This window comes from Callospermophilus lateralis, chromosome 5 (assembly GCF_048772815.1).
Source record: "Callospermophilus lateralis isolate mCalLat2 chromosome 5, mCalLat2.hap1, whole genome shotgun sequence".
NCBI classification, from domain to species: Eukaryota; Metazoa; Chordata; class Mammalia; order Rodentia; family Sciuridae; genus Callospermophilus; species Callospermophilus lateralis.
In genome coordinates this window covers 62,305,218-62,331,027 of record NC_135309.1, presented here as the reverse complement: position 1 = coordinate 62,331,027, position 25,810 = coordinate 62,305,218, and the positions used below count along the sequence as shown (strand labels likewise).

At 34.2% G+C, this 25,810-nt stretch overlaps 1 protein-coding gene across 1 annotated transcript in view; it reads right to left on the bottom strand.

The window, feature by feature from the left end:
• Positions 1-8,261: 8,261 nt before the first annotated feature.
• Chsy3 (chondroitin sulfate synthase 3) overlaps positions 8,262-25,810 on the bottom strand; it is a 249,649-nt gene continuing 232,100 nt past the window's right edge. The window contains exon 3 of the mRNA XM_076855919.1: positions 8,262-9,824. Within this exon, the coding sequence (XP_076712034.1) occupies positions 8,262-9,824 (1,563 nt within the window). The remainder of the gene's footprint in view (positions 9,825-25,810) is intronic.

The following is a 25,810-nucleotide window of genomic DNA, read 5'->3' as shown; positions in this document are numbered from 1 at the left end:
GGACATGTGTGTGTGTGTTATTAATATTATGTGTGAAAAGAGTTCATTCTTCCACGCTGCTTAGTGTTTCACAAATATTCAACTTATAGCAAGAGAAAACTTGCTAATGAATGAGTCATGAGTAAGGGGGTAAAATGATGAATAACGACATGATTGATCTCCAAATTCACAAGGCTAAAATAAATAAATAAGTGAGTTAAGAGAAGAAGTATTGAAGAAGATAGGGAGTAGAGGAGACAAAAATAGGAGGAAAAATAAACTGGGCCTGAGCTTCCCTCTCTCATCAAGTTCATGCACTTGGCATAATGTCCCTGAGTTCAGCCAGGCTCTCTTCTAGAACCTGAGGATGCAGAACTGAGCAAGATACACAGTGAGTGTCCCCATTCTTCAGGAACATGTTATTTTAGAGAGGAAGGATCCAAGGAGCTATATGCGTTTATATAGCTTATACACATAAGCCTATATGTATATATTATATATAGCAGTGAATATATGAGGCCTAATATAAATTAAACGTATGAGATCCTACATGAAAGTGATAACAATTACTTGCTGTGAGTCAACATAAAGGTAAAAGAAAATAGCAACGGGGAATATCAGAGGAAAGTATTTAAGATTGGGTGACCAAGAGAACCTCTGATGAGATGATATTTGTGGTGAAATCCAAATTACACACAGGATCCAACCACAATAATACCCTAAGGACAAACTCTCCAAGCTCAGGAAGCCCAAAGGTGGGGACAAGCTTAGTATGCTTAAAAGGCCAGGCAGAGGCTAGAGTGGTGGGACTGGAACACACCAGGATGAGTCTGAGGGAAGAGGAGGACAGGGTGAAGACAGGGCAGATCACAGGAGCAGGCTTTACACACCAGGGCAAAGAGCTGAACTTATTCTCTATTTACATTGGGAAATTCTCCTGAAAGATCTTCAATTATTAGAGTAGAATCAATGAATCATGCAGAAATATGCATAGAATAATATGTATATGATATATTTATTTAGTTATTTAAGAAGTAAGCTCAGTGATCTATGTTATTTCAAAAACATAAACATATGATTTTATTCCAAATGATACAAATTCTCTGGAGTTTTAGTTTTTCTTGTAGGAATTTGTCCCACTATCCGTGAGTCTCTTTTTTCATAATATACTAACTCTCTCTTTTAGGATGTTCTGATATGAACAAATCATGAACTATGGCATCCTGAATAATTCAGTCATTTTATGTAGACTGCTGCTATGGTGGCCGTGGCTTGAACAAAATGAGTTGGTATCCTGGCACATCATTTCTAATAAGGCGTTACTGCATGTTCAGTGAAAGAAATAAGGAAGGAAGGAGGACGGCAGGGAATTCATGAAGGAAGAAAATCTTTCTGCCAGAAATATTCTGCCATAATTGACAAGTTACCTGTATAAATGCATCTCAATTCTGCTCACAGTGTGCCCTGGGGAATCTTTCAAGGTAGGAAGGCAGATACACACTCCATGCAGCCTGACTTAGTGTGCATTAGGGAAAGAGGTGCTCGGGGTTATCTATATCAGATGGATAAAATTCATTTGAACTGTATGAGTCCCAGCTGCAACCCAGACATTTTCATTTTAGAGAACAAAAAATGAATCTCAAGATTCCAATTCATTATGCTCATCTGTAAAATGGGGATAATGATACCTATTTTCAATTTGATGAAGCTCAAGAGAGTTGTTTCCAAAGCAATGGTGCAAATTGTGTAAGTAATGAGTGAACAATAGCTGTTATAGTAAGTCAAATAACATAAATACTTAATTTTTCTTTCCCCCATCCTTATTAAAGTGATCATTTTTTGTAGTGTTAGGGACCAATCCAGGGCCTTAGCATGCTAGGCAAGTGCTCTACCAATGAACTACATCCCTAGCTCTTAAAGTGATTCTTAGATGAAAAGACAAACAGGAGAAGTGTTTGCAGACACAGTAACCTTTCTTTAAATTTACTGCACATTGGCTAAGGAGCAAGTATAAGAGAAAAGACTGGTGATTATGAGCAACAATAGTTTCCTTCCCTTAGCACAAGCCCCATGTAAGCTCTTGAGCTTGTTAAGATAAATTTTTGTCTTATATAGTATATTAAAATATGAAAATTATTGATATTAGGAAAGCATAGAGATAACTACATGAAACATAATTGCTTGATATTAGGAAAGCATAGAGATAACTACATGAAACATAATTGCTTAATATTCTTAAGTTCAATATAATAAAAATTGCTTACCAGAAAAACATTATATATGAACATTATATATGTATATCTTAAAACTGATATCTTTAATATGAATTAGTTTTTAGTAGCAAAATAGTTTCTAAAAAGATTTATTCATGAACTGTCATCCTTTAAATGAATAAACAATTAATTCAGTAAATATTTTGATGCATTGCTCACTCCAGTCAAGTCTGTATTTAAAGATGAACAGACTGAGAAATGGGAAGCACTGGGAGAGGATCACAGAGTCCCAACATCTTTGCCCTAAATACTGAAGAGGCAATGTCAAAACCTCTGGGATTCCAGTCTACTAACAAGGATGGAAAAATAAATTCCAATGCACTTTAAATAGAAGAGAGTTGCTAGTGAAGGAAGGGTTAAAATTTTATTTTACCCTCATCATTCAAGGTTATGAATTATACAATGTACCTTCTCAAACCAAGACTGGACACATGTCTTCTAAAGTGTATGCAGCTTGTATCATGTAGTTCCTGAGTGTGGAAGACAGGGAAGAACTCAGTGGGACAGAAAAGAAAGAAAGATATGAAAAAGAAAAGGAGTCATCAGCATGTTAGAATGTTATGAAACTAGGAGACAAATGAGAAGAGAAATGTATTTCCTTAGTACTATGATTTTAACATTTTATTTATCTCCTACTGAAATGACTCCTTTGAGAAACAGATGCCAGATAGAGCCATATTGGTGGGCATGGGAAGGAAAGAGAAATAAACTGGAGGGTAATTGTGGTGATGGAATATTTAATAGATTAGACTTAGAAGCTTACTGGAGGTGGTGGCAAATCCTAAGGTCGGAGTGTTTATTTGCATTTATATATGAAGTTTTTGCCCTGAGTTAATTTTGAGTAATTCAAGTTCAACTTTTTGATGCAAGCATCAAAACACAAGACTTCAGACAGATTCACATCTCTGTATGTGAAACATCTATAGATATTAAATGTCTTTAGTGTATATGCACACTTCTCTCACACTGATAAAAGAATAAAATGGGGTTTTGGTGAGAGTTTTAGGAATAAGAGTCTAGAAAAATCTAGGGAGGTAGAGGAGAACGGCCCCCTAGAAGGAGGTTCAGTATCACTATAAGTTATTGTTCACAAACAAGCTCTCAATAAACATTTGTAAACTGGTTAACATTACAGATAAGAATGAGTATTAGGGTGTCATTGTTTTGTATTTTTCTTTTTTCTGTTAGAAGTCCTTCTTTTCATAATAGGACCTTTGTAAATAATATTTTATCAATCTAAATTATCACTCTAGTTAGGTTTTCCCCAAATCCCCCAGAATTGATCCTATAATGATTGAGGTTGTGTGGTAAAGGAAAAGAAAAAATAAATAACCCTATTTAATGGTTAAACAAACTCAATAGTCTCAATGTTTATGACAACATATGACCATAATACATACATACATACATATATATATATATATATATATATACATATATATATATATATATATATATATATATATATATATATATATATATTGGTTGAATTTGATTAAAAGAAAATACTGCATGGAGCAGAATCCCAAACATGGCTCAGACCTTGGTGCTTCTGAGGTTAGAAAGGCAGAGGGAAACGGACAACTGGATGTCAAATTGAAGTTGACGCTAGAATGTCCTGGCAGGTCTGTGCCAGTGCCAGGTGGATTGCTGATTGATGCAGATGCTGACTGTATCACCGCCTGGAGGCATGAATCATTGCTGGTGTCTCACATCATCCTCACCATCTGTCACCGTAAATTTAGCAGCATGGCTGGCACCTGAACAAGGGCATGGGTCAGACAGAGGCAGGATCACACTGGCATATTCACAGACTCTACTCTGGCTCTACTATTGCCACAGTTTGAAAATTGAAGGTCTAGGAGAATTCTCTGCTTTCAGTACAGTTAGAATATTCTATAGTATGTTTGAAGATGATCAGGATGCTAATAAGAGCAGGGGAGGAGAAAGGAAGGCAAGCAAGTCAGCAGCACTAAGGTCTGACCAAAAAAAAAAAAAAACCTTAATTGTGCCTAAGGACATCATGTTTTCTATTCACCCCTTAATAGCCATATTATAGACTATATGCCTTCAGTAATCAAGTATAAATGGAGATCAAGTGGACAAATCTCCAGATTACTTTCATATCTCTTAGCGATATCATTAGGGGATGACACGCTAGGTTCCTATGATTTGCAGAACAACAGGTACAGTAACAGAAAGCAAGTGGTGGCAGGTAAATAAAAGTAGCTTGGCCACATCATGCAAAATGTGTGGGAGGCTTCATTTCTCCATACACATGTCTTCAAGGCAAACATGGAGCTACAAATGTGTTGTAGGCTACTTGAGATTTGTCTTGGTATATTTTACTTTCATAAAGGCATTTTCTGTTGTTGGGTGGGGGGAGAAGAAAACAAGAGAGACAAAAAATTAAAAAAAAATATATCTAGATGTAGGAGTAGGATCTTCTCTCCAGCACATGGTGGTTAGTCCCAGCCGCGGGCTCAACACTATAGCCTCTCATCTGAGCAATTCTGTCAGAAGGGAACCCCATCTTTTGGATCCTACCCTTGTAAGAAGAAACTGCTCAGGACTAATCTGAAAATGAAACCAATGTGGCTCAGCCACAGGGATGTTTTCTAGAGATGGCCTCCAGCCTTCTTATGCCAAAATTTATAATTATTCATTCCAGTGAGCATTTATTCCCTTAGATGGATTATCGGTCTACACCTTTGAGTGTTTTGGTCATGCACACAAACTTAGAATAATGGGCTCAACTCTTAAATACCAATATACTTCAGTATCAGCAAAGTAGCTTATACTGCCTGTATGGCTAAAGTGACATAAACAGCCATGCAGTTATATGGCAGTGTTCATCAGTGTGGACAACTCTGTACTTAGCTGGCTGAGAAATGTAAAATGGCTACCAGTGGCATCAGGAATTTTGAGCATATTTTTCCAGGCTGAAATGATGAGTGAGCAGGTAGAAAATTCCTTCTCTTCTTTGGCACAGTGCTACAGAGAAAGACCTAGCAAAGTGGTAGAAGACTGAGATTAAACCTCAAGGAAGCTCTATCTGAGTTAACATCAGCAGCCTTAGCTCCATTCAAAATGAACATCTGGCAGTAGCTGAATCATGGACCAAACAGGCCTGTGGTTTCAGCTAGACATGTGCCATCCCATTATTTTCTACAGCATCATCCAGAAACTGAGAAGTCATGGTGTAGCATGCAGAAGGTGCTTCCCCTTCCCATGCAACAGTTAGTTTAAACCTTAACTCTACAGCATGCAAACTGTGCACTCCGGAGAAATTTGTTAATTATCTAGGGCCTCCATTTCCTTATCTGTTGAATGTACAATATAATACCAATATTCTGAGAACTGTGGTGAAGATTAAACTTTAAAGGAAAATTCAAGTAAAGTGTAATGTTGAGCAGACAAGAGGTGATCAATAAGATCTCTTTGAAGGTCATTGAAATTATTATTGGGATGATGTTTATCCATAGCTATCCAAATAAAGTAATGCTAATGACATATAGCTTAATGTGCCTACACATACAGTGCTTCTAGTTACACTCACAGTGTGTTGCTCTTCAAACTTAAAGGCATTAAGGTTATAGATATTACACAGATAGAAAAACACTCAACTTTACTACATCATTCCCTTTTACTTTCAGTCAGGGAATAATGCATTGCCTGAAAAAAATAATAGGAAATTTAAATTCAAAATTGTATGGCAGATTTTTAAATGCACCTATAGTAACTCTTTAGTATAGTGTGTAAATGTGAAATTAAGTTCAAATGAGAATTCTGCATTTCCTTTGTTCTTCAGTGTATCTCCATCAATATACTAGCAAAGCTACTTCATCCTTTGGCAGCTGCCTCAGGACTCTCTGGGACTCACAATGTTTTAAGCTAGACCTTTACATGTATTCTTCTGTGTAAAATTCTCTCATTTGTTTACATTAAAGAAAAGAGTAGACTATGATTTTTTTCTGTATTAACAAAAAATTATTATTTGGTATTAGATTTTCCCAAATGGCTATTGTTACTGAGTGTTAATATATGTACTGTTTAGGAAAATAAAACCTTGAAAAGAGAACAGTCATGTAATGTAGAAAAATAAAGCTATTAAAGGACGAGTTGTGCAGACCCAAGACAATACTAGAGCAGAGATCAATTCTGAATTGTTGGCCTTGTCAAGATGAGCATTTTAAGAACCAAAATGCCACTAATTTCTTTTTAATGAATTTGACATTAAGATTATATGTTATAGTCAAGGAGACTGCCATCATGTTTTCCTCAACATTAAGCAGTGCTATTTTTTGAAACCCTGAAAATATCCTCACTAAAAGAGGCTGTTAGAATGTAAGGAACCCATCACTAAGACAAATGCTCAGTGGCCTTGTCGCCCTCTGTTCCAAATAGTAGCAACAATTAACCATAATCACTTTCACATTAGCTTTGATGCAAATTATTTTCTCATTAGGTGAAAAAAGAAAATCAAAGCACGATCTTTTGTGCACAAAGAGTAAAAAAATAGAATATGTATCTTGTTCGCTTTAGAAACTCTGGATAGACATGCACACAAATGCATACATCCAAAACAACTGGGTGGATGGGAAGAGAGGCTGTGGGGCACAGATATTTTAAAATTTTGTTAGACTTTGGAAACATTCAAAGTACAGTTGAAATTTTTAAAATATACCTTCATGGGGTTTTTTTGCATGGATATTCATTTTCTCTCACATTTCTTGAACATGAATATGTTTTCTGTAAACTGGACACCATTGATTCAGTTCAAAGACTGATATATGAAAATATGGAGGCTATTTTTCTACGTATTTTTTAGAATTGTAAAATTAATTTTATATTCATAATTTTCCCAATTAGTGTTATAGCTTTGTGATATCTCCCAATTCATATGAAGAGCAGTTTCAGAATTAATCAGGGGTCACCTGATTCCCAAGTCTGATCCAAGATTGAGAGAGAATTCTTCTTTCAGATTCTAGATTACTGAATAAAGAAATTTCTTATGTTGATCACTTACAAAGTCTTCAAAACATAATTATACAAACAACAGGCCCACAATTTCCTGTTAACTCTTTCAACTGTGCATCAAGAATGTTTTGGTGAATATGACCATTAAAAGATACATTACACATGACTAAAAGGAAATCACAAAACTTTTTCAGTGTTTTTGAAAAAGAATACTGTTATACCTGTGTTTTATTATAAATAAACAGGTTCTGTCATATTTTATCTTCTTGCCAGCAAATGAAGGACATTGTTTCATAAAGCTTCTAAAATGTACATGAATATTTAATTAAATCATATTTCCTTGAGAAAATAAAGTTCATTCGCATTTATAGCAGACAGTTGTGAGGAGTTCATAATTGTCATAAGACCAGGGTAGCCAGTACCGGTTGCTTGTGGAACAAAACTCCTCAAATTTTAAAACTTTTTTTAAAAAATAAACATACAATCATAGGTGTTCATTTACTTTAAAAATTCTAAAGATGAAGAAAATTATTGTCTATATATTTAAGTCCTTGTATAAATTACAAAACTCAAGTTTATGTTACAGAGTCCCTTCCCCATAGGAAGCATAAAGCACTTTTGTGGTACCTTTCACCAGTAAGTATCACATTGAAGTTGACAAACAAAATAAAAGTCAATATTGCATCTTTAAGCCCTAAGACAACATTCTTCTAAGCTGTCTCTTGTGATGAATGAGCTTCAAAAGTCATTTGATTGCCATGATTTAACTCAATCTCAAATAAAAATATAGAAAAGTAATACACATATTGACTTCAGTAGAACTCTGAAATATCAGTGAACTGCAGACTCTTCTTGCTTGAGGTCCACAAACACTCATTGGAAGACAACCAAGAGTAGTTTCAGACCCTGGTAACAAAATAAAATTATAATAATAACAATAATAATAATAACAATAATAAAATAAAAATAACAACAACCAACAATGAGGTAAACTCCCCTTAAAAAAGGCAATATGTGTTGCCTGGACTGTCAGGAGAGAGTTCGATTATACCTGACACCCAAATGTTTTTCTAACCACAGTTCAGCCAGTTGCATCGTTGAAGCAAAAGTACTTGCCTTGGATCCTAAGCACATCTTATACTGCTTAGGGTCCAAGTTAGGATCACAATGAACTGGATGGAAAATATGCACCACGCCCACTTCTTGACTTCTGAAGGGCCGTAAGCCAGATAGAATAACTTTGTTGTAGAGATCTACATCTTCCAGTCCCCAGCCTTGTATTGAGGTATCAAATCCACCTGCACCCAGAAGATCACTTTTGTAAATACAGGTGATTCCATAGCCATAGTCTCTCCAAAATCCAGTCTTCTTTGAGAATACGAAATCATCATCAGTGGGAGGATTTCCCCTGTGGGTCACCTTTGGGTCATACTGGCTAAAGATGATGGGGTAGTATACCTGTTGTCCCTGAATTGTATTATCTCTGCATCGTTGGAGAAAGTCTCCTCTGAAGATCAAGTCAACATCACAAAATAGCAGCAAAGTGTCATTGTTGAATTGGGAAGAAGCCATTTCAAGACCAAGACCTCTGGAAAACTCTCCCTTCATAGGAAGCAGGGTCATTTCTGCTTGAGGGTACTTGCTCTGATATTCTTGTATCAGTTCAATATGGTTGTTGGAATCCTGGCCAGAATCCCGACTGAAAAGGATGATGACCAGCTTTACATTCTGCTTTGGGATCAGACATGTACTTTCAAAGTTCTGCATGAATCTCGAGAAAATATCAAACCTTCCAATGAGGGGAACGAGAATGTGTATTTTCTTCTCATTATGCCCTCCCATTTCTTTGGCCCCTTGAAGAGAAGACAGTATCTTTAAAGAATTAGATATAAAGGAGAATGACTGAGTGTCACTGTTAATACTGTCCACAAGACTGCTGACATCTAACTCCTCCATTTCTCTGAAGAAAGGCTTACTGAACAACTGCTGAAGATAGGCGTGACGCCTCACCGGCACAGTCAGCTTCCTTCCTTTGTGCCTTTTGTATAAGAGGAGTAAATCCAAAATATACTCCACCCCATGCATGGGATCAACCCTGCGGTAGCCGTACTGAATTTCCTTGAAATCAATGAGCCGCCCCCTACTTTTGGCATTCTCGTTGATCATCTCCATCACCTGTAGGACAGTGTCATCTAATGCTGTTCTTAAGATGCTACTAATGCTCTGTCGAGGAGGCTGGTTCTCAGCAGCCGAGTAAAGGAGCTTTCCGGTCAGGAACTCCCATTCTATCACTTCATTTCTTTCCCGAGGCTGGAAGTGGTTGAAAGAAGGCATCACGCCCAGCTGCTGGTCCTCTTTGCTCACTTCACTGTTACTGAGCTTGCTCATCAGAGCACTCTCCCTGTGGAGCTGGATGGTGCGGTAACGAAGTTCAGATATTTTGCGGCTGAGCATGTAGTTATGCAGCCTGTACTGGTATGCAGGCCTTTTGTTGGGATGAAGTGTTATAGCTGCATGGATTTTGCTGTTGTGAAGGTCTTGGATATAACCTTTTCGATTGTGTTCATAGTTTTCGTGGAACAGTTGTTGCATCTGAAAAGTAATAGGAAAGAAGAATGTTAGACTAATTTAATAAGAAAACTGCCATTAAACATAAACATTAAAATATCTAATAAAATGCATTTACATGACATTTCATAAAAGGGGATTTGTAAATTTCATATTTAAAATAAGTCAAAAGTTTTATTTTTTTAATTGACAAAGTTGTATTTATTTATCATGTACAATATGATGATTTTTTTTTAAATTTTAAAATGTTGGGGGGGTTATAGATGGACAAAATGTCTTTATTTGTTTGGTTTTTTGTTTATTTTTGTGTGGTGCTTAGGATAGAACCCAGTGCCTCACACATGCTAGGCAAGTGCTCTACCACTGGGCCACAACTGCAGCCCCCCATATGATGTTTTAAAATATATTGACATTGTAAGATGAGTAAATCCAGTTAATTAATTAACATATTTTTTTGCCACACATAGTCATTGTTCTTGCAGTAAGGACACTTCTACTTTCTCAGCATTTTTCAAGAATACAATATACTATTATTAATTAGAGTCACCAGATTGTACAACAGAGTTATTGAATTTATTTCTAATAATTTCTAATATAATATTTGGCCAGATCTCCCTAACCCTCCCACAACTATACCAGACCCTAGTAACCACCATTTTACTACCTACTTCTATGAGGTCAACTTTTTTCGTTTTTACATAAGTGACATCATAAGGGTTAAATTCAGAGGATAATATATAACAAACTAACCCCAGCTATATATTTTGAAATAAGGAATCTCTGCTTCCCTATTCATTTTAAAGCCAACCAAAGTACAAAAGAAGAAAAGAACTGAATACTTCCCCATAACAGAGCAATGAGAAGGAAAGAGGCATAATGAGTATCACATGAATTTTGCAAAATAAAGGGTTCACTGTGAAAAATAAAACTGATGACTTATTGCTTGGAATGGCAACAATAGACTGTTTTCCAATAAGACCCAAATTTCATTTAGCATTCTGATATACCATCTTTACAGAGTAACTTACTGATAATGTAGAACAGAAACTATACCAATCTACACTGTTTATGTAAAATAGTATATCCAGATGAGACATGCTTGACACCCTTATGCCAGAAAGGCTTTCTATTTGTCCAGACCAAATTTACTATCTTAGAAACAAAAGTGGGGAAAAAAACTACATATATAAAAGATCAGTACTCAAACTGCCAGCTGACTTTTCCTCCTCCCCCAGGTAATCAAGAAATCTCCAATAAACCCCTTCAAGACAAATACCAAGAGGAAGAGGAAGGGAAGGAGGAGGAACAAAAGGAAGAAGAGGAGGAGAAATTGATGTCTGCAAATATATTAATGAACCAACAAAAAATACTACAAACTTAAGAATACATATCAGCAGCAAGTAAAAATTATAGACCAATAACATAATTAAAAATAAAGTAAATTAATGAAAATAGAGTGTTGTAGAGTGCTGCCTAGGAGGACCCAACGGAGCAAATTAATGACTCATGATGTTATGTTTAAAATGGAGTTCAAGTTTACCAAAAAATTAATTAATGAAAATATAACTTCTCAAAAAACAACAAAAACAATCAAATAATAGAAAATGACTTTAAGAAAATAAAAGTATGCTGTTAAAGCTAAGGAGAGAAATGGAGGAAAAATAAAATTATTGTTAGTCATATTACAAGAAGTATAAAAATAATTGTAGAAAACATAAGAAAATTTAGGAAAGTAACAGAAATATAAAATAGAAATTAAAAGTTTGGGTGCTTGTGTGTATCCACATGCATATACCTGTACTTAGTACATATGGATAATTAAGAAAATGAAAAAATTTGATGCGTAAAATAAGACACATTTTTCTTAAAACAAAGAAAGGTGTATATCTTGTGCAACCAGGGCAAGAGGGGCATAAAAGCAAAATAAACAAAACTCTATTTGGCTGTAAATAGGAAAATAGTGACTCTTGCCACAACACTCCATAGCAATACTCAATGGTGAAAAACTGTACAGTGACACCTATGGAGACCCCAAGGCAACAAATTAGTGATTCACAATTCTATGTTCAATTAAACTAGACTTCAACTTCATGCCAGGAAAGCTAGAATTCAAGTTGTATTGAAAAGCAAACAAAGAAACCAAGAACAACAATAAAAACAGATCCCAACATAAGAATTTGTGACAGACAAATTTGTGTTGATAAATTCTCAGACATTTCTCCTACTGAAAGTCTGGGTCTGTGTCCACTTTCCTTAAATTTAGGTGCCTCTGTGACTGCTTTAATGAGTAGAAATGAGACTGTGCCCATTCCAGGATTAGTAGCTTCCGTTTCTTATCATTTTTAACTCTCATTCTCATTCTGCAGAAGCCAAATGCTAAGTAAAGTCTGAGTTAGTTTTCATGTTGTACTGGCTAGGGCTTTCAGGAAAAATGTGGTGATGTGGCTGTATCACTATAGTCTGCTGATTTCAGTTCTTTTGGATAAATACTAAGGATTGTGATAGCTGGGTCATAAGATGGTTTCATTCTGATAGTGAGACATGACTACTAATGCTTATAGCAGTACAATCCACTATTGCCAAGTTATGGAAGCAGCCTAGATACTCATCAAAAGACAAATGTGTATAGAAAATGTGAAAATATACACAGTGGAGTTCTACATAGCAGTAAAGAAGAATGAAATTATGTAATTTGCTGGTAAAATGGGTGGACCTATAGAACATCATGCTAAATGCAATAAGCCAGATTCAGAAAGTCAAGGGTCAATGGTTGTCTTATGTATGGAAGCAGTAGAGAACAACATTTAAAAAGAGAGATCTTCAGAAAATAAGAGGGAGATTAGTAGAGATGGGGGACCAAGGAGAAAGGAGGAGGGACAGGAAGGAGAAAGAACTGGGGAATGAAGTTGACCAAATATTAAACTAGGTGCATATGTCACCGTGTGTTTGTGTGTTCCAATTTCATATATAACTATAATGCATCAATCAATCAATCAATTAATTAAGAGTAGACCAGTAGAGTAGAGAAAGGGGATGAAGGAGAGAGAGAAGTGGAGGGAAGGGAAGTACTGTGGATTGAAATGGAGAAAACTATGTTGTATGCATTTAGAATGTTACTATTATGTAAAACTATCATGCATTAGGAATTTAAATAAAGTGATGATGGCAAAATCCTTGTACAAATCCCAGAGACAAGGAAGAAGTTGTCAGTATTCCTTTTTAACACATTAAAGAGTTCTTTTCTATTTGTAGTTCGCTAAGAGTATTTATTTATTTATTTATTTGGTCGTGCTGGAGATTAAATTCAGGGCCTTGTGCTTGCCAGGTAAGAACTCTACCATTGAGCTATAACTCCAGTCTTTACTGTTTGATTTTCTAGTATTATAGTACTATCATTGTATTTCTTAAATAAAACCAACTTAATTTGGTATATTGCAATTTTTATATATGACTGGGAAATATTCATTAGAATTTATTATGATACTAATCCTCTCCAATTTGATTACAGATTCAATACAATTCCAATGCAAAAAGCCTGTGTTGTTTTAAGGTGATTTTGTTGATATTGAAAAGTTGATTCTAAAACATATATAGAAATAAAATTGGCCAAGATTATTAAAGAAATCTTAAATAAGGTACACTATTGATATAAAGTTACAGAAATTCAGACAGTATGATATTGGTACAAGGATAAACAAGCAGAACAATGCAACAAAATACACAGTTCATAAACAGACATATACATGTGATTTTACTTGTTATAAATATCACAGTGAAAAGTGAAGAAAATATAGTATTTTAAGTAATACCCTCTAGGTCAGATGGATATATATATATATATATATATATATATATATATATATATATACACATATATATGTAAAAACTCACCCTGTACATCCCACAATGGATGGATTTGTTTATACAAATCCTTGCTGAGGATTGCTTTGGGTATTCTGGGCCTCTTATCTTTCCAAATTAATGTCATGACTGCTTTTCCTATTTCTATAAAGAATGTCATTGAAATATTAATAGGAATTCCATTAAATCTGTATTGTACTTTTGGTAGTATAGCCATTTTGACAATATTAATTCTGCCTATCCAAGAGCATGGGTGATCTTTCCATCTTCTAAGAATTTTTTCAATTTATTTCTTTAGTGTTATATAATTTTTATTATAGAGGACTTTCACCTATTTTGTAAGATTGATTGTGAATTATAGTTTTTTTTTTTTAAGCTATCGTGAATGGGATAGTTTTCCTAATTTCTCTTTAAGCTGATTCATCATTGGTATAATAGGAACACAATTGATTCTTGGGTATTAATTTTATATCCTGCTACTTTGATAATTCATTTATGAATTCTAGAAGCTTTCTGATAGAGTTATTTGGATCTTCTAAATATAGAATTGTGTCATCAGCAGATAGGGATAGTTTGAGCTTTTCTTCTCCTATCAGATCCCTTTAATTTCTTTCCTTTCTCTAATTGCTCTGGCTAGAGTTTCAAGAACTATGTTAAATAGAAGTGGTGAAGAGGGTATTCCTGTCTTGTTCAATTTTTTCTCCATTTAGAATGATATTGGAGTTGGGTTTAGCATATATAGCCTTTTCAATAATGAGGTATGTTTCTACTATTCCTAGTTTTTTAATGTTTTGAGCATAAATAGATGCTGAATTTTTTCAAATGCTTTTTCTGCATCTATTGACATGATCATGAGTTTCTTTTCTTTAAGTGTACCAATGTGAAACTCCATATCATATACAACCAGGAAAATGGGATCCTAATTATAGTTAGTTATACTCCATATATTGATAACCTGTCAAAATATAATCTAGTATCATATATAACTGAAAAGAACAAATTTTAAAAAGAATATTCTTCAATAGAGTCAAGTTTATTAAGTTTCTCATTTACAGATTCTGCTTCTGGTTTTGTACACTCACTCTGAAAGACAAAGCTGTATAGAATGACCGCTGTGTGGTCTAATATAATTGCAAAGTTTTGCATTTTACTTCAGATTTATGATCCATTTGAGTTCTTTTTTTAAAAGTGGTTTGTGTCTAATTCATTTCTTTGCACATGAATGTCAAGGTATTCATACATTCATTTAAAAGACTATATTTTCTCCACTGAAATTCTTTCTATCTCTTGTGAATGAAGTTATGTTTCAGCTTATTGCTAGGTTTTCAGTTTTGTTCCACTGACCTGTTTGTATACTCTTTGACAAATATCTCACTCTGTTGATTACTATACTTTATAGTAAATCTTAAAATAAAAAAAATGTGAAAGGTTAAAATAAGTTTCTGAAAGTTAACACATGAAAATACCTATATGATTTTAGAGTAGGTAAAGATTTCTTAAATAGGATTCAAGGTACTAACTATCAAAAGAGATTGATAGATAGATAGCACTAGGTTAAAATTAAGAAGTCTTTTCCTTAAGAATACCACAAAAAATTGATAAAAGGTCAACTATGGAGATGGAGTTTTAACAGATCGTATTAAAAAAAAGGCTAATATCCAGAACATATAATAAATTTGTATAAATAGGTAAGAGAAAAAGACAAACCCAGCTGAAAATAAAGTAAAAACATTAAAAGGGAGTATATGAATATCCCATAAACATATAAAAACATTCTTTAATTCATCATTAGGGTAATGCTATTTAAAATCATGATGTGATAACATTATGAACCCATTAAGAATGGCTAAAATTAAATAGATTAATAATACCATGCATTGTCAAGGTGGTAGAAGATTTGAAAACCTGATAAGTTGCTGGAAGAACAACACTTGGAAAAGCCAAATTAACCAAAGTGGATATGCACATTCCTTTTGACCCTGTACTCTCAGATATGTCAAACACACACAAACACACACACACACACACACCCCTAAAAACAAAATTTACAGAGCCACATTATTCATAATGACTCCAAACTGAAAACAATCCAAAGGTACAATTAACAAAAACAGATAATTAAATATAATATATTCATATAATGGAAAATAATATGTCAATTGAAATACATGAAATAACACTTCCAAAAACATGGATAAATCTCAAATAAAAAGTGTAAAAAGGGTTTGGGTGCATAGCTCAGTGGGCAGGACCCTGGGCTCAATCCCCAGCAACACACATATACACACTACATGCAAAGTAAAAGAAGTCATATAATACAACAAAACTTTTTTGCAGAATTCTTTTTAAATGAAATTCAGAAACAATTAAAGCTAACCTATGCTGTTAGCTATTAGAATAGTGATAAAAAGAATCAAGCAGTGAGTAGGTTCTAGAGTGCTGAGTAGTGTTTTATTACATGATTACATGTGTGAATTTGATCCCTGAACATTCATTGATTTGTGACTTAGTGTGTGCTTGTTTATTCTCTTTCAATTAATAAAAGGCACTTTAAAGGCATGCACATGCCTGTATGTATGATTTTCTGAAATACTCATATACAAAATTGTGTGTGGATACATGGATGAAGAGAGAGAGAGAGAGAGAGAGAGAGAGAGAGAAAGAGAGAGAAATATAAAAGAAGTTTTCCTAAAAAAGGTGACCTAGAAGGGTGTGGACTAATAACTTGGCAGATCCTTTACCTCCAGTATTTTATCCAGTTCTTTTTCTAAACTCAAGACAAATTTTTACATCAATATCATTTGACTTTGAAGAATATAACAGTGGATATTTTGAGAAGGATTTTGGACTTGATTCAAGATGAAGTAGTTTGGTTAGATCCAATATATTTTTTTTCTGAAAACACATGCTAATTTGTATGTGACACTCTTTGGTCAATGCTAAATAATATTACATTCACAATCCATAATCTTCAGTCGGGTGATATACCTCCATTTATACAGTATTATTATTTGCCCCTAAAATTGCTTCGGTATTTTACTTTCAGTAATTTTTTACGGATTTTTTTTCTTTGTATGAAAAAAGACAAAACAATTTCTGATCACATATAGACCACTAATTATAACATCTCTAAAAGGTATAAACAATCTGAAACTATTCCTTCTTATGGTGTGCTTTATATGCCTAAGATGAGAGATATGCTAATTTGAGAAACATTGCTCAGAGGTGACCTGCTAAATTTAGTGATAAATTCACTCCTTTATTCAACTCCTTTAGTGATATCAAAGAGAGTAATGCTGTATGATTTGATAAAGGTGACACTTTACTATAGAACAAATAATATCTTAACATTGAAATGTGTAATTAACATATCACTTTGACCCAAATTGCCTATAAAGTGCTATTCTTTAAATGAATTTATTTGAAGAAATATAATAAGTAGTGACAGTGGTGGGGAGAACCCTTAAAGGCAACACATTTATACACACTCCAGGCAACAGTAATGATGAGAGACTCTTGAATTTATGTCACACTTTCCATTGAGAAGCACAGAACTCATCCACATATTCTAGTTTACGTAGTTTATGGGTAGGGAGGAGCACTCTAAACAGAAGAGACAGGTGAAGGTCTGAGAGCTAGGCTATGATTGAATCAGCAGGTCTGAATTTGAATACTGACTCCATCATTTCTAAGCCATTTCTTAGCCAGTCTGTTTAAATCTGTCTCCTTTTCTATAAAATAGAAAAATGTCAACTACCACAATGGTTATTCAAATGTCATTAAATAAGATAAAATAACAAGGTGCTTAACCTTGTATCCCTCACATAGAAAACATACAGTAAAGGATAGATATGTATAAATAATGTTTCAGGAGTATGTCAGCCTTTTCCTGAGATTTCAGCTAGGAATCATTGAAGAATGAGAGTTGCACCCTTAAGTGTCCTTTCTTCACCTTTCTGTATTTCTGGGGATGCTTGGGAACAATTATATATTTGGCCGCATGCTCTCAGTGCCTCCATGCCATTAACATAGGGTTGTTTAATTTAATCAAGAGTCTACTGGTAATGAGATTACTAAAACCAGAATTCTTGTGATTGTCAGTTTTGCAACTTATCACAATATATGCTTTTTAAGAAAAGTGTAAAATTTACTTTTAACATTACACTGGCTGGTCTGAAATAATTCAGAACCTCTAATTTAAGTTGGTTTCCTCTCCTTTAAAGAATTATCAGTTGATTTCATGGCTCTTCTTAAGCCTTATGCTAAAAAAGGAAAATCACTTTACAATCACAAAATTATGGCAGCAATTAACACCAATGCGTTCTGGCTGACCCTGGAGCTTTGTGTGCCATTCATAATCTCACCCTCTGAGAATAATATGTATTTAAGATACTACAGAAAAATCTATTATAAAAAAGCAGAGGGATAATAGCTACCAGGAAATAGTTAGATATTAAATTATTATTGTTACTCTTTTACCATTAAACTTCCTTTATTGCCTTAGATTTACTAATAATGAAAATATGGCATGGGTAATTAATGGAGTGGTTTTAGCTACATAAATTAGAAGTTTTGAAATCTTTTTAAAATACAGTGAAGATTTGGTTTGCAAACAGGCATAATGCAACTTCTGGAGTAATATAACATTTGTAATATTAAATTGTGAGAATGGTTGCATAATTGTATAAATTTATTAGATTCCATTAAACTATATACTTGCAAAGGGAGAACTTATGGAATATAAATGATACTGTGATAAATTTATTTAAAAACAATAGGGAGTGTCCAAAATAAAATATAACCAAACCCAGCTTTAAAAATGCAGATTGGAATCATATTAGTCATCAAAATAGTGTAAGATTTCCAAAATCTGTCGAGGTTCAGCAGGATCATTCTGCTCAGTCTGGAAGCAAGTGGGAACAAAAGGCCAAGCAGAGCAATGTCAGTTGCAAAAGATTTCACAGACAGTAGATTTCAGAAAGTACGAGGAAATACACAGTCAGAAAATGTGAAACACAAAATCTGCACTAGGTTTATCACTATGGGTGCAGGAGCTCAGGTGAGCCAGGCTGCTGCAATCAGTCCCTGATGGCAATGTTTGTTTCAGAGAGGCAGAGGGACAGAAAGAATTAAGCACTTACACCATTTTGTTTTTTCATGAGGCAGGTTTAATCTGCAGCAGCAAAGAAAATCAATGCCTTTTCTTTTTGGAAATCAGCAAGCCTAGAACCATAACAAACACCCCCGCCAAAATAAATCTATGGTGAATGCTTGTCCAGGAAAAATTATTTTTCACTGAGATGAGTCATTTTTCTAAAAAAGAAAAATAGTACAGCAGATGCAAAGTCTCAATAAGAAAAAAAGATTAGATGAAAAACTATCACCTCCCGCCAAAAATGAAAAACAAAACAGAAAAAGAAGACATGGAACCAAAGAAACTCTTTTTAATTGAAGCAACTGTTTTTAACAAACATAAAAAAAGTTCCTCTGTCTTCAAAAATAACAAAGCAGAAAGATAAGATGTTATCTGCTGGGAGCCATCAGCCAAGTAGGTATGACAAATTCCTTGCCAGCTTACTCCCATGCTGTCTAGTGGAAGGACTTCTGAAAGGTGACCTTGCTCAAGGACCAGGGCAGGATCCGTGTTTAGGGTGTTCCCCCTTTAGAATAGGGCAGTTTAGCATAATAGGAGAGTAGGGTGTTTCCCCTTTAGAATAGGGCGGTTTAGTAATAGGAGATTAGGGTGTTCCTCTTTTGGAATAGGGCGTATCCTGCTGCTGAGTTCCTCTTGAGTGCTTAGGGTCAGACAGTATATTTTGGGAGACAGAAGCCCATGCGGTGTGGATTTAGGCAGGAGAGGATTTGGGCAGAGAACGGAGTGGATTTGGGCAGAGAACGTGGATTCCCCCAGAGCGTGTTTGTAAACGGCCGGTGTGAGTTCGGGAATAAAGAATTGCTGTTTGAATCTACAAGCTGTGTGGAGACTCGTGATTTGTGCCCAGCAAAAGACTGCGGCAGTTATCAATGTGATGGTAAGATGAAATGTCAGCCCACAGAAGTTAGAAATAAAAAGGAACAAAACATGAACTATCACAGACTTAAAAATAAAATCAGAAGGAAAAAAAGTAAGTATGGTGAAACACTCTCAGTAAGGATAGAATGGAGATAAATTCAGAAAGCTAAGAAAAATTAAATAGATATAAAGAGTTAGGATTGATTACAGACATATTATAATAGGAGGTAATCTGATAGGCTGAGAAGGGCAATAAAATCACCTAGAGTGACAACACCACAAAAATGGCAAGGGGAGACTCATTTAAAGATGCAATTTAAGGAAATGTTCTTAAAATGAAATCAAAGTATGCTATCTATGTGTTAAATGTACATATTGTGTGTTAATGTATTTGACCCTGAATGTTCAGTAAAAGGACAAAACCTTTTGGAAGATATACAAAAGACTCAAGTCAACTTCTCAGTAAAAGTGACAGATTTAGCAGTAATTTTCACATTTACTATTTTTTGAACTAAACAAGAACAATAATAAAGTGATTATTTAAAGGTATATACATATGAGAAAGAAGAAGTGGAAAGCACTATAATCTAATTACAGAAGCTGATGGCCTACAGATAATAATTGATGTAGAAAGTTATAGAACACTAAACCACAGGAGCTTGGCCTTGCTACACACATTTGTAATCCCAGATACTCAGGAGGCTGAGGCTGGAGGATTACAAATTCCAAACCAGTCTCAGCAATTTAGCAAGATCCTGTTCAATACCTAGTACTGAAGGAAAAAAAAAAAAAAAAACTACAAAACAAAACCCATTGAATCACATTGTAGTGGGTAAAACCAAGAATCAACTTTAATTGAACCTTAGAAAACCCTAGAGGAATCTGTAAAAATGGGTGAAAGAAGATAGGGTTAAAATAGTCAGACTGTGATACCCAACAATTGCCCCACAATAGGCCAAAAAATAAAATTAACAAACCCATATATTTTCTACAGTCTCTGGGTAAGAGATACCCTTGTGATTCACTTTTTTTCAGAGGGCAGGGGAGTTCTCAGGGATTGAACTAGGGGCACTCAACTACTGAGCCACATCCCTGATCCTATTTTGTATTTTATTTAGAGACAGGGTCTCACTGAGTTGCTTAGTGCCTCACTGTTGCTGAGGCTGGCTTTGAACTTACAATCCTTTAGCCTCCCTAGCTGCTGGGATTACAGGTGTACAACCCTGTGCCCAGGGAAACTCATTCAGTTTTTCAGAGATTCTAAACATAATTTTCACTCATTATGCCTAAACCTAAACAAATTATCAAGGATACTACTCATCTGTGTAGGAGCAGAGACTTCAGGAACAAGAAAATAAGAAAAATATATTTTAATTAATATCTTCTGAAAGATGAGAAAAGGTATTAAAAACAAGACATAAGATCATGATGATCTCTATCTCTAACCATACTGGATCTATGATCATTATCTAAACACATAAACAAATCACACACACATACTTTAAAAAGTATAATATAAAGCCCACTGAAATTAAAATACAATAATAGAAATTTAAAAATTTGGAAAAGGATCTAGAAAATAAAGTTAAATAAAATATTTTTAAGAAAGTTAAGCAAAAAGACAAAAACAAAGGTTGAGAATTCCTCCAGGAACCCCAACACCCAAATAATAATAGTTTCACAAAAAGTGAACTGAGAAACAGAGGAAAACTTATCAACAATATAATTCAAGAAAATTTCTCCCAAATGCATCAAATGAAGAATTTAAGTCTCCAAATTTGAAAAGCTTATTACTTTAAATCGTAACTAGATAACACTACACTCATAGGAACTTTATCACTGTGAAATTTTAGCCCCCCAAGGCAGACTCCTGGGAGGGGAGTGAGAAAAGGCTCAGGAAGATGAATGTCTGTAGACTTCTCAATGCAAATGGCAAGTAAGAGAGCAAAGAAATAATTATTTCAAAAAAGGATGGAAATGGTTTCCAACTTAAGACTTCTACGTTTAACTAAGGTATCAATAAAGTGTTGGGGGGAATAAGGTCATGTTTTTACCTCCAAGAATTATCTCTCAAGCACATTTTTTTCAAAACACTATTAACAAGTCTGTTTTAACAAACTAAGAGAAAAACAAGAAAGAGAATGACAAAGATATACACAAGAACATAAAAGACAATCCATCCAGACTGGAGCATGCCAGAATGCTTAAGAAGAGGATTCTTCAGGAAATGGAATTGATGGAAATCTATTGATCCTGGTGAAGAAATTTGTAAAGCATTAAACAATAGATACATATCAAAATAAAATTATCATTTGCTCCATAATAAGAGGGTAAAGGGCAAGATACACATGTATGATTGAAGGTGGAAGAAAATTAAAAGTTTTAGTCAATAGAAAATGACTGGAGTGAGATGAAACCTTAGTTTTGATTTTCATTTCTCTAATTGCTAGCAATGATGAACATTTTTTCATATATTTGTTGACTGATTGTATATCATCTTCTGAGAAGTGTCTGTTCATGTCCTTGGCCATTTATTGATTTTTTTTTTTTTTGGTACTTAGCTTTTTGAGTTCTTTATATACCCTAGAGATTAGTGTTCTATCTAATATGTGAGGGGTAAAAGTTTGCTCCTAAGATGTAGGCTTTTTAATCACTTCACAGATTATTTCTTTTGCTAAGGAGAAACTTTTTAGTTTGAGTACATCCCATTTATTGATTCTTGATTTTAATTTTTGCTCCAAAGTAGTCTTATTACAGAAGTTGAGGCCTAATCCCACATGATGGAGATTAGGGACTACTTTTTCTTCTATTAGACACAGGGTCTCTGGTTTTATTCCTGGGTCCTTGGCCATTTTGAGTTAAGTTTTGTGCATGGTGAGAGTTAGGGGTTTAATTCCATTTTGTTGCATATGGATTTCCAGTTTTCCCAGCACCATGTGTTTAAGAGGCTATCTTTTGTCCAATGCATGTTTTTGGCACCTTCCTCTAATATAAGATAATTGAGATTTCATCTCATTTTAGTCAGAATGGCAACTATTATGCATACAAACAACAATAAGTGTTGGCGATAATGTGGGGAAAACGGTACACTCATACACTGTTGGTGGAATTGCAAATTGGTTGCAGCCAATATGGAAAGCAGTATGGAGATTTCTTGGAAAATTGGGAATGGGATCACCATTTGACCCAGCTACCCCTTTCCTCAGTCTATAACCAAAGGACTTAAAAGTAGCATACCACAGGGACACAGCCACATCAATGTTTATAGCAGCACAATTCACAATAGCTGAACTGTGGAACCAACATAGATGCCCTTCAGTGGATGAATGGATTAAAAAAATGTAGCATATACACAAAGGGATATTACTTAGCAATAAAAGAAAACAAAATCATGGCATTTGCAGGTAAATGGATAGCATTGGAGAAGATAATACTAAGTGAAGTTAGCCGATCCCAAAAAACCAAGTGCCAAATGTTTTCTCTGATATAAGGAGGCTGATTCATAGCAGGGTTGGGAGGGGAAGCATGGGAAGAACAAATGAATTCTAGATAGTGCAGAGGGGTGGGAAGGGAAGGGAGGGAGCAAGGGGTTAGAAATGATGGTGGAATGTGATGGATATTATTATCCAAAGTACATGTATGAAGACACAAATTTGTGTGAATATACTTTGTATATGACTAGAGATATGAAAAACTATGCTCTATATGTGTAATAAGAATTGTAATGCATTCCACTGTCATATATAAATAAAAAATTTAACTAAAAAATGGAAAATGACTAAAAATTGAAAGGCAAGAAATATCCAAGATAAGGAAGTTCCTTGGAAAAGTGATATCAAGATAACTATTTTAATCCAATATTTAAAAAATCAAAATTAATGTATAAAATGATGGAAAATGCAAACATTTAACATTTTGATGGCAAATTTGCACTTGCAGGTAATTTACTTACCTTCAACCTAAGTCTACAAAGAGTGCTAATTGATGACCCAAGGAAACTGTTTTTTCCCTAACAATTTCCCTGCAAAAGTTGACTATCTCAGTCCATTCACACACAGCTTTTAATAAGCTTGTATGGACTTTTTTGAAAAATGAATTTAATTTTGAATTAATTTGTAAAAAAAGATCAGTAAACACTTGAGAAATGTCTGTAAAATGAAGGAGAAAGATAAAAACAACATAAATATAAAATGGCCTAAGTAGATAATATTGAGAATAAAAAAGTCAACAATAGAAACATAAAATATCTAAAGAGATAGAATAAAAGGAACTATAACACATAAATAAAAATGAGATGCTATAAAACAAGAAAGACTTATTAGAAACTAAAACTGTGACAAAAAACAATTAATATTGAAATCAGGGTTTAGGGAAAAGTAAGGCAGGAAGAATTTTTATCCGATATACATATATCTTTGATATAAATGACTTTAAATGAATAAATCATCTCCATACATATAAATATTGGCAAGTATTGTTCGTATCCAGGAGACCTACATTCTGTTAAAAAGTTTTCAGTATCTTCAGAAAGGACCAGACATGGGGAAGTTGAAATAGTTTCCCTAATTTGTTCTCACTTTAAGGAGCTCTGGTCTTTCTTTCCCAGCATCTCTTCCTCTTTTCCCCAGCCAGGCCTCTGTTGTCACTTTCTCAACACACTGTAAACTCGAATCCCATCACCAGTGACAGAGTTGCCTCCTTTTTCAACTACATGTAAGAATCCTACTCAGTAAAGAACTCAGAAATCCTCCAACTGTACTTCTCAACAACTCCAACCTCCTACTGTCTTGTATATTATTGCTCTCCCATGAGATTACACATATCTTGAAGAAAAAAAAAAAAAGGTCCTTTTTCTCTTGTCTGTCTCACTATAACTCAGAGGGTGAAGGTATATTGTGATTAACTCTGAGGCCAGACTATGGAAAATGGAGCCCAAGCAGTAAAATTTAATGAGCATGGAACCTTGGAGAACTTACTTCACTTTATGGTGCATCAGTTTAACCATCTGTAAAGTGAGGAATATAATAGTATTTAGTTCATAGCATACTGTTATTATTAAATGAGTATTTACACTTGAAGCACTTAAAAACGTGGCCAATGAGTAATGACTATATGAGTTACTATTATTACTGTGGTTGTTATTTGTTTTAACTAATACTATTAAGTATTGAATGACTAATATGAATGGTCTTGACCATGCTTTCATTTAGAACAGTGTAAAAAAATGCTTCCTATAGTTATTGCTTATTTATCATATGAAAATGAATTATCTTCATGAGGTGTTTATTAAAGAGGAAATATGAGGTCATGCTATCACTGGGAAACATGTTTGTGAACATCATTGGTTAATTTTTTCTCCAATACAGAGAAAAGTTTATTTGTGTAAAGAAGTATTTCAATCTGGTGCAAATTCTCTTGAAGTTATTATGGTACTACTATTTTTACTGCAGAGTAAGTCTCCTTTAACTTGGAAAATTCTACTTGAATCTCTTAAATATGAGATTAAAGGGAATGTGGGAAAAAGAGACACTCTTGTTCTAGGAATTAGAGTTTCTGCAAATTAGAATAATTATGAAGGCATGCAAGGCAACAATAAATCATTACTGAATTAGAAAATGCAATGGTGAATGCGTACCCAAGGAAGGGCTTGGTAATTTTCCTTGTAAATATTTAAACTCCTTTCATTCTCTGTGATTTAGTTATGTAATACTATATAACTAAATGGAAAGTCTTATTGCTTTTAAGGCAGATACTTAATGATGTTTCTTCCATTTTATATAAGAAATACAGAAGTTCTGAGAGAAATAGTGAATTTTCTAATTAACAATATTATTTTCCTTCAATTATGGTCTTTAAATATTAACACTACGGTTCTTAAAGTGTGTCCTACTTCTCTGGTAATAATGACACAATGAAAAAGAACTTGATTATAAATCTTAAGGAAACTAAATAATTTTGGGAAAAACCAAATATACATATTTCATTCTATAATTATAGAGAGAATGAAAAAAAAAAAACAACAATGAAGCATGTAGCCTGGCTAAATGGTTTAAAGCAATGGCCTAATGTGGAATAATAATATATGCCTTTTTCTTATCATGTATGTATGTTTTTCACATAAAATTTGCAGACATTA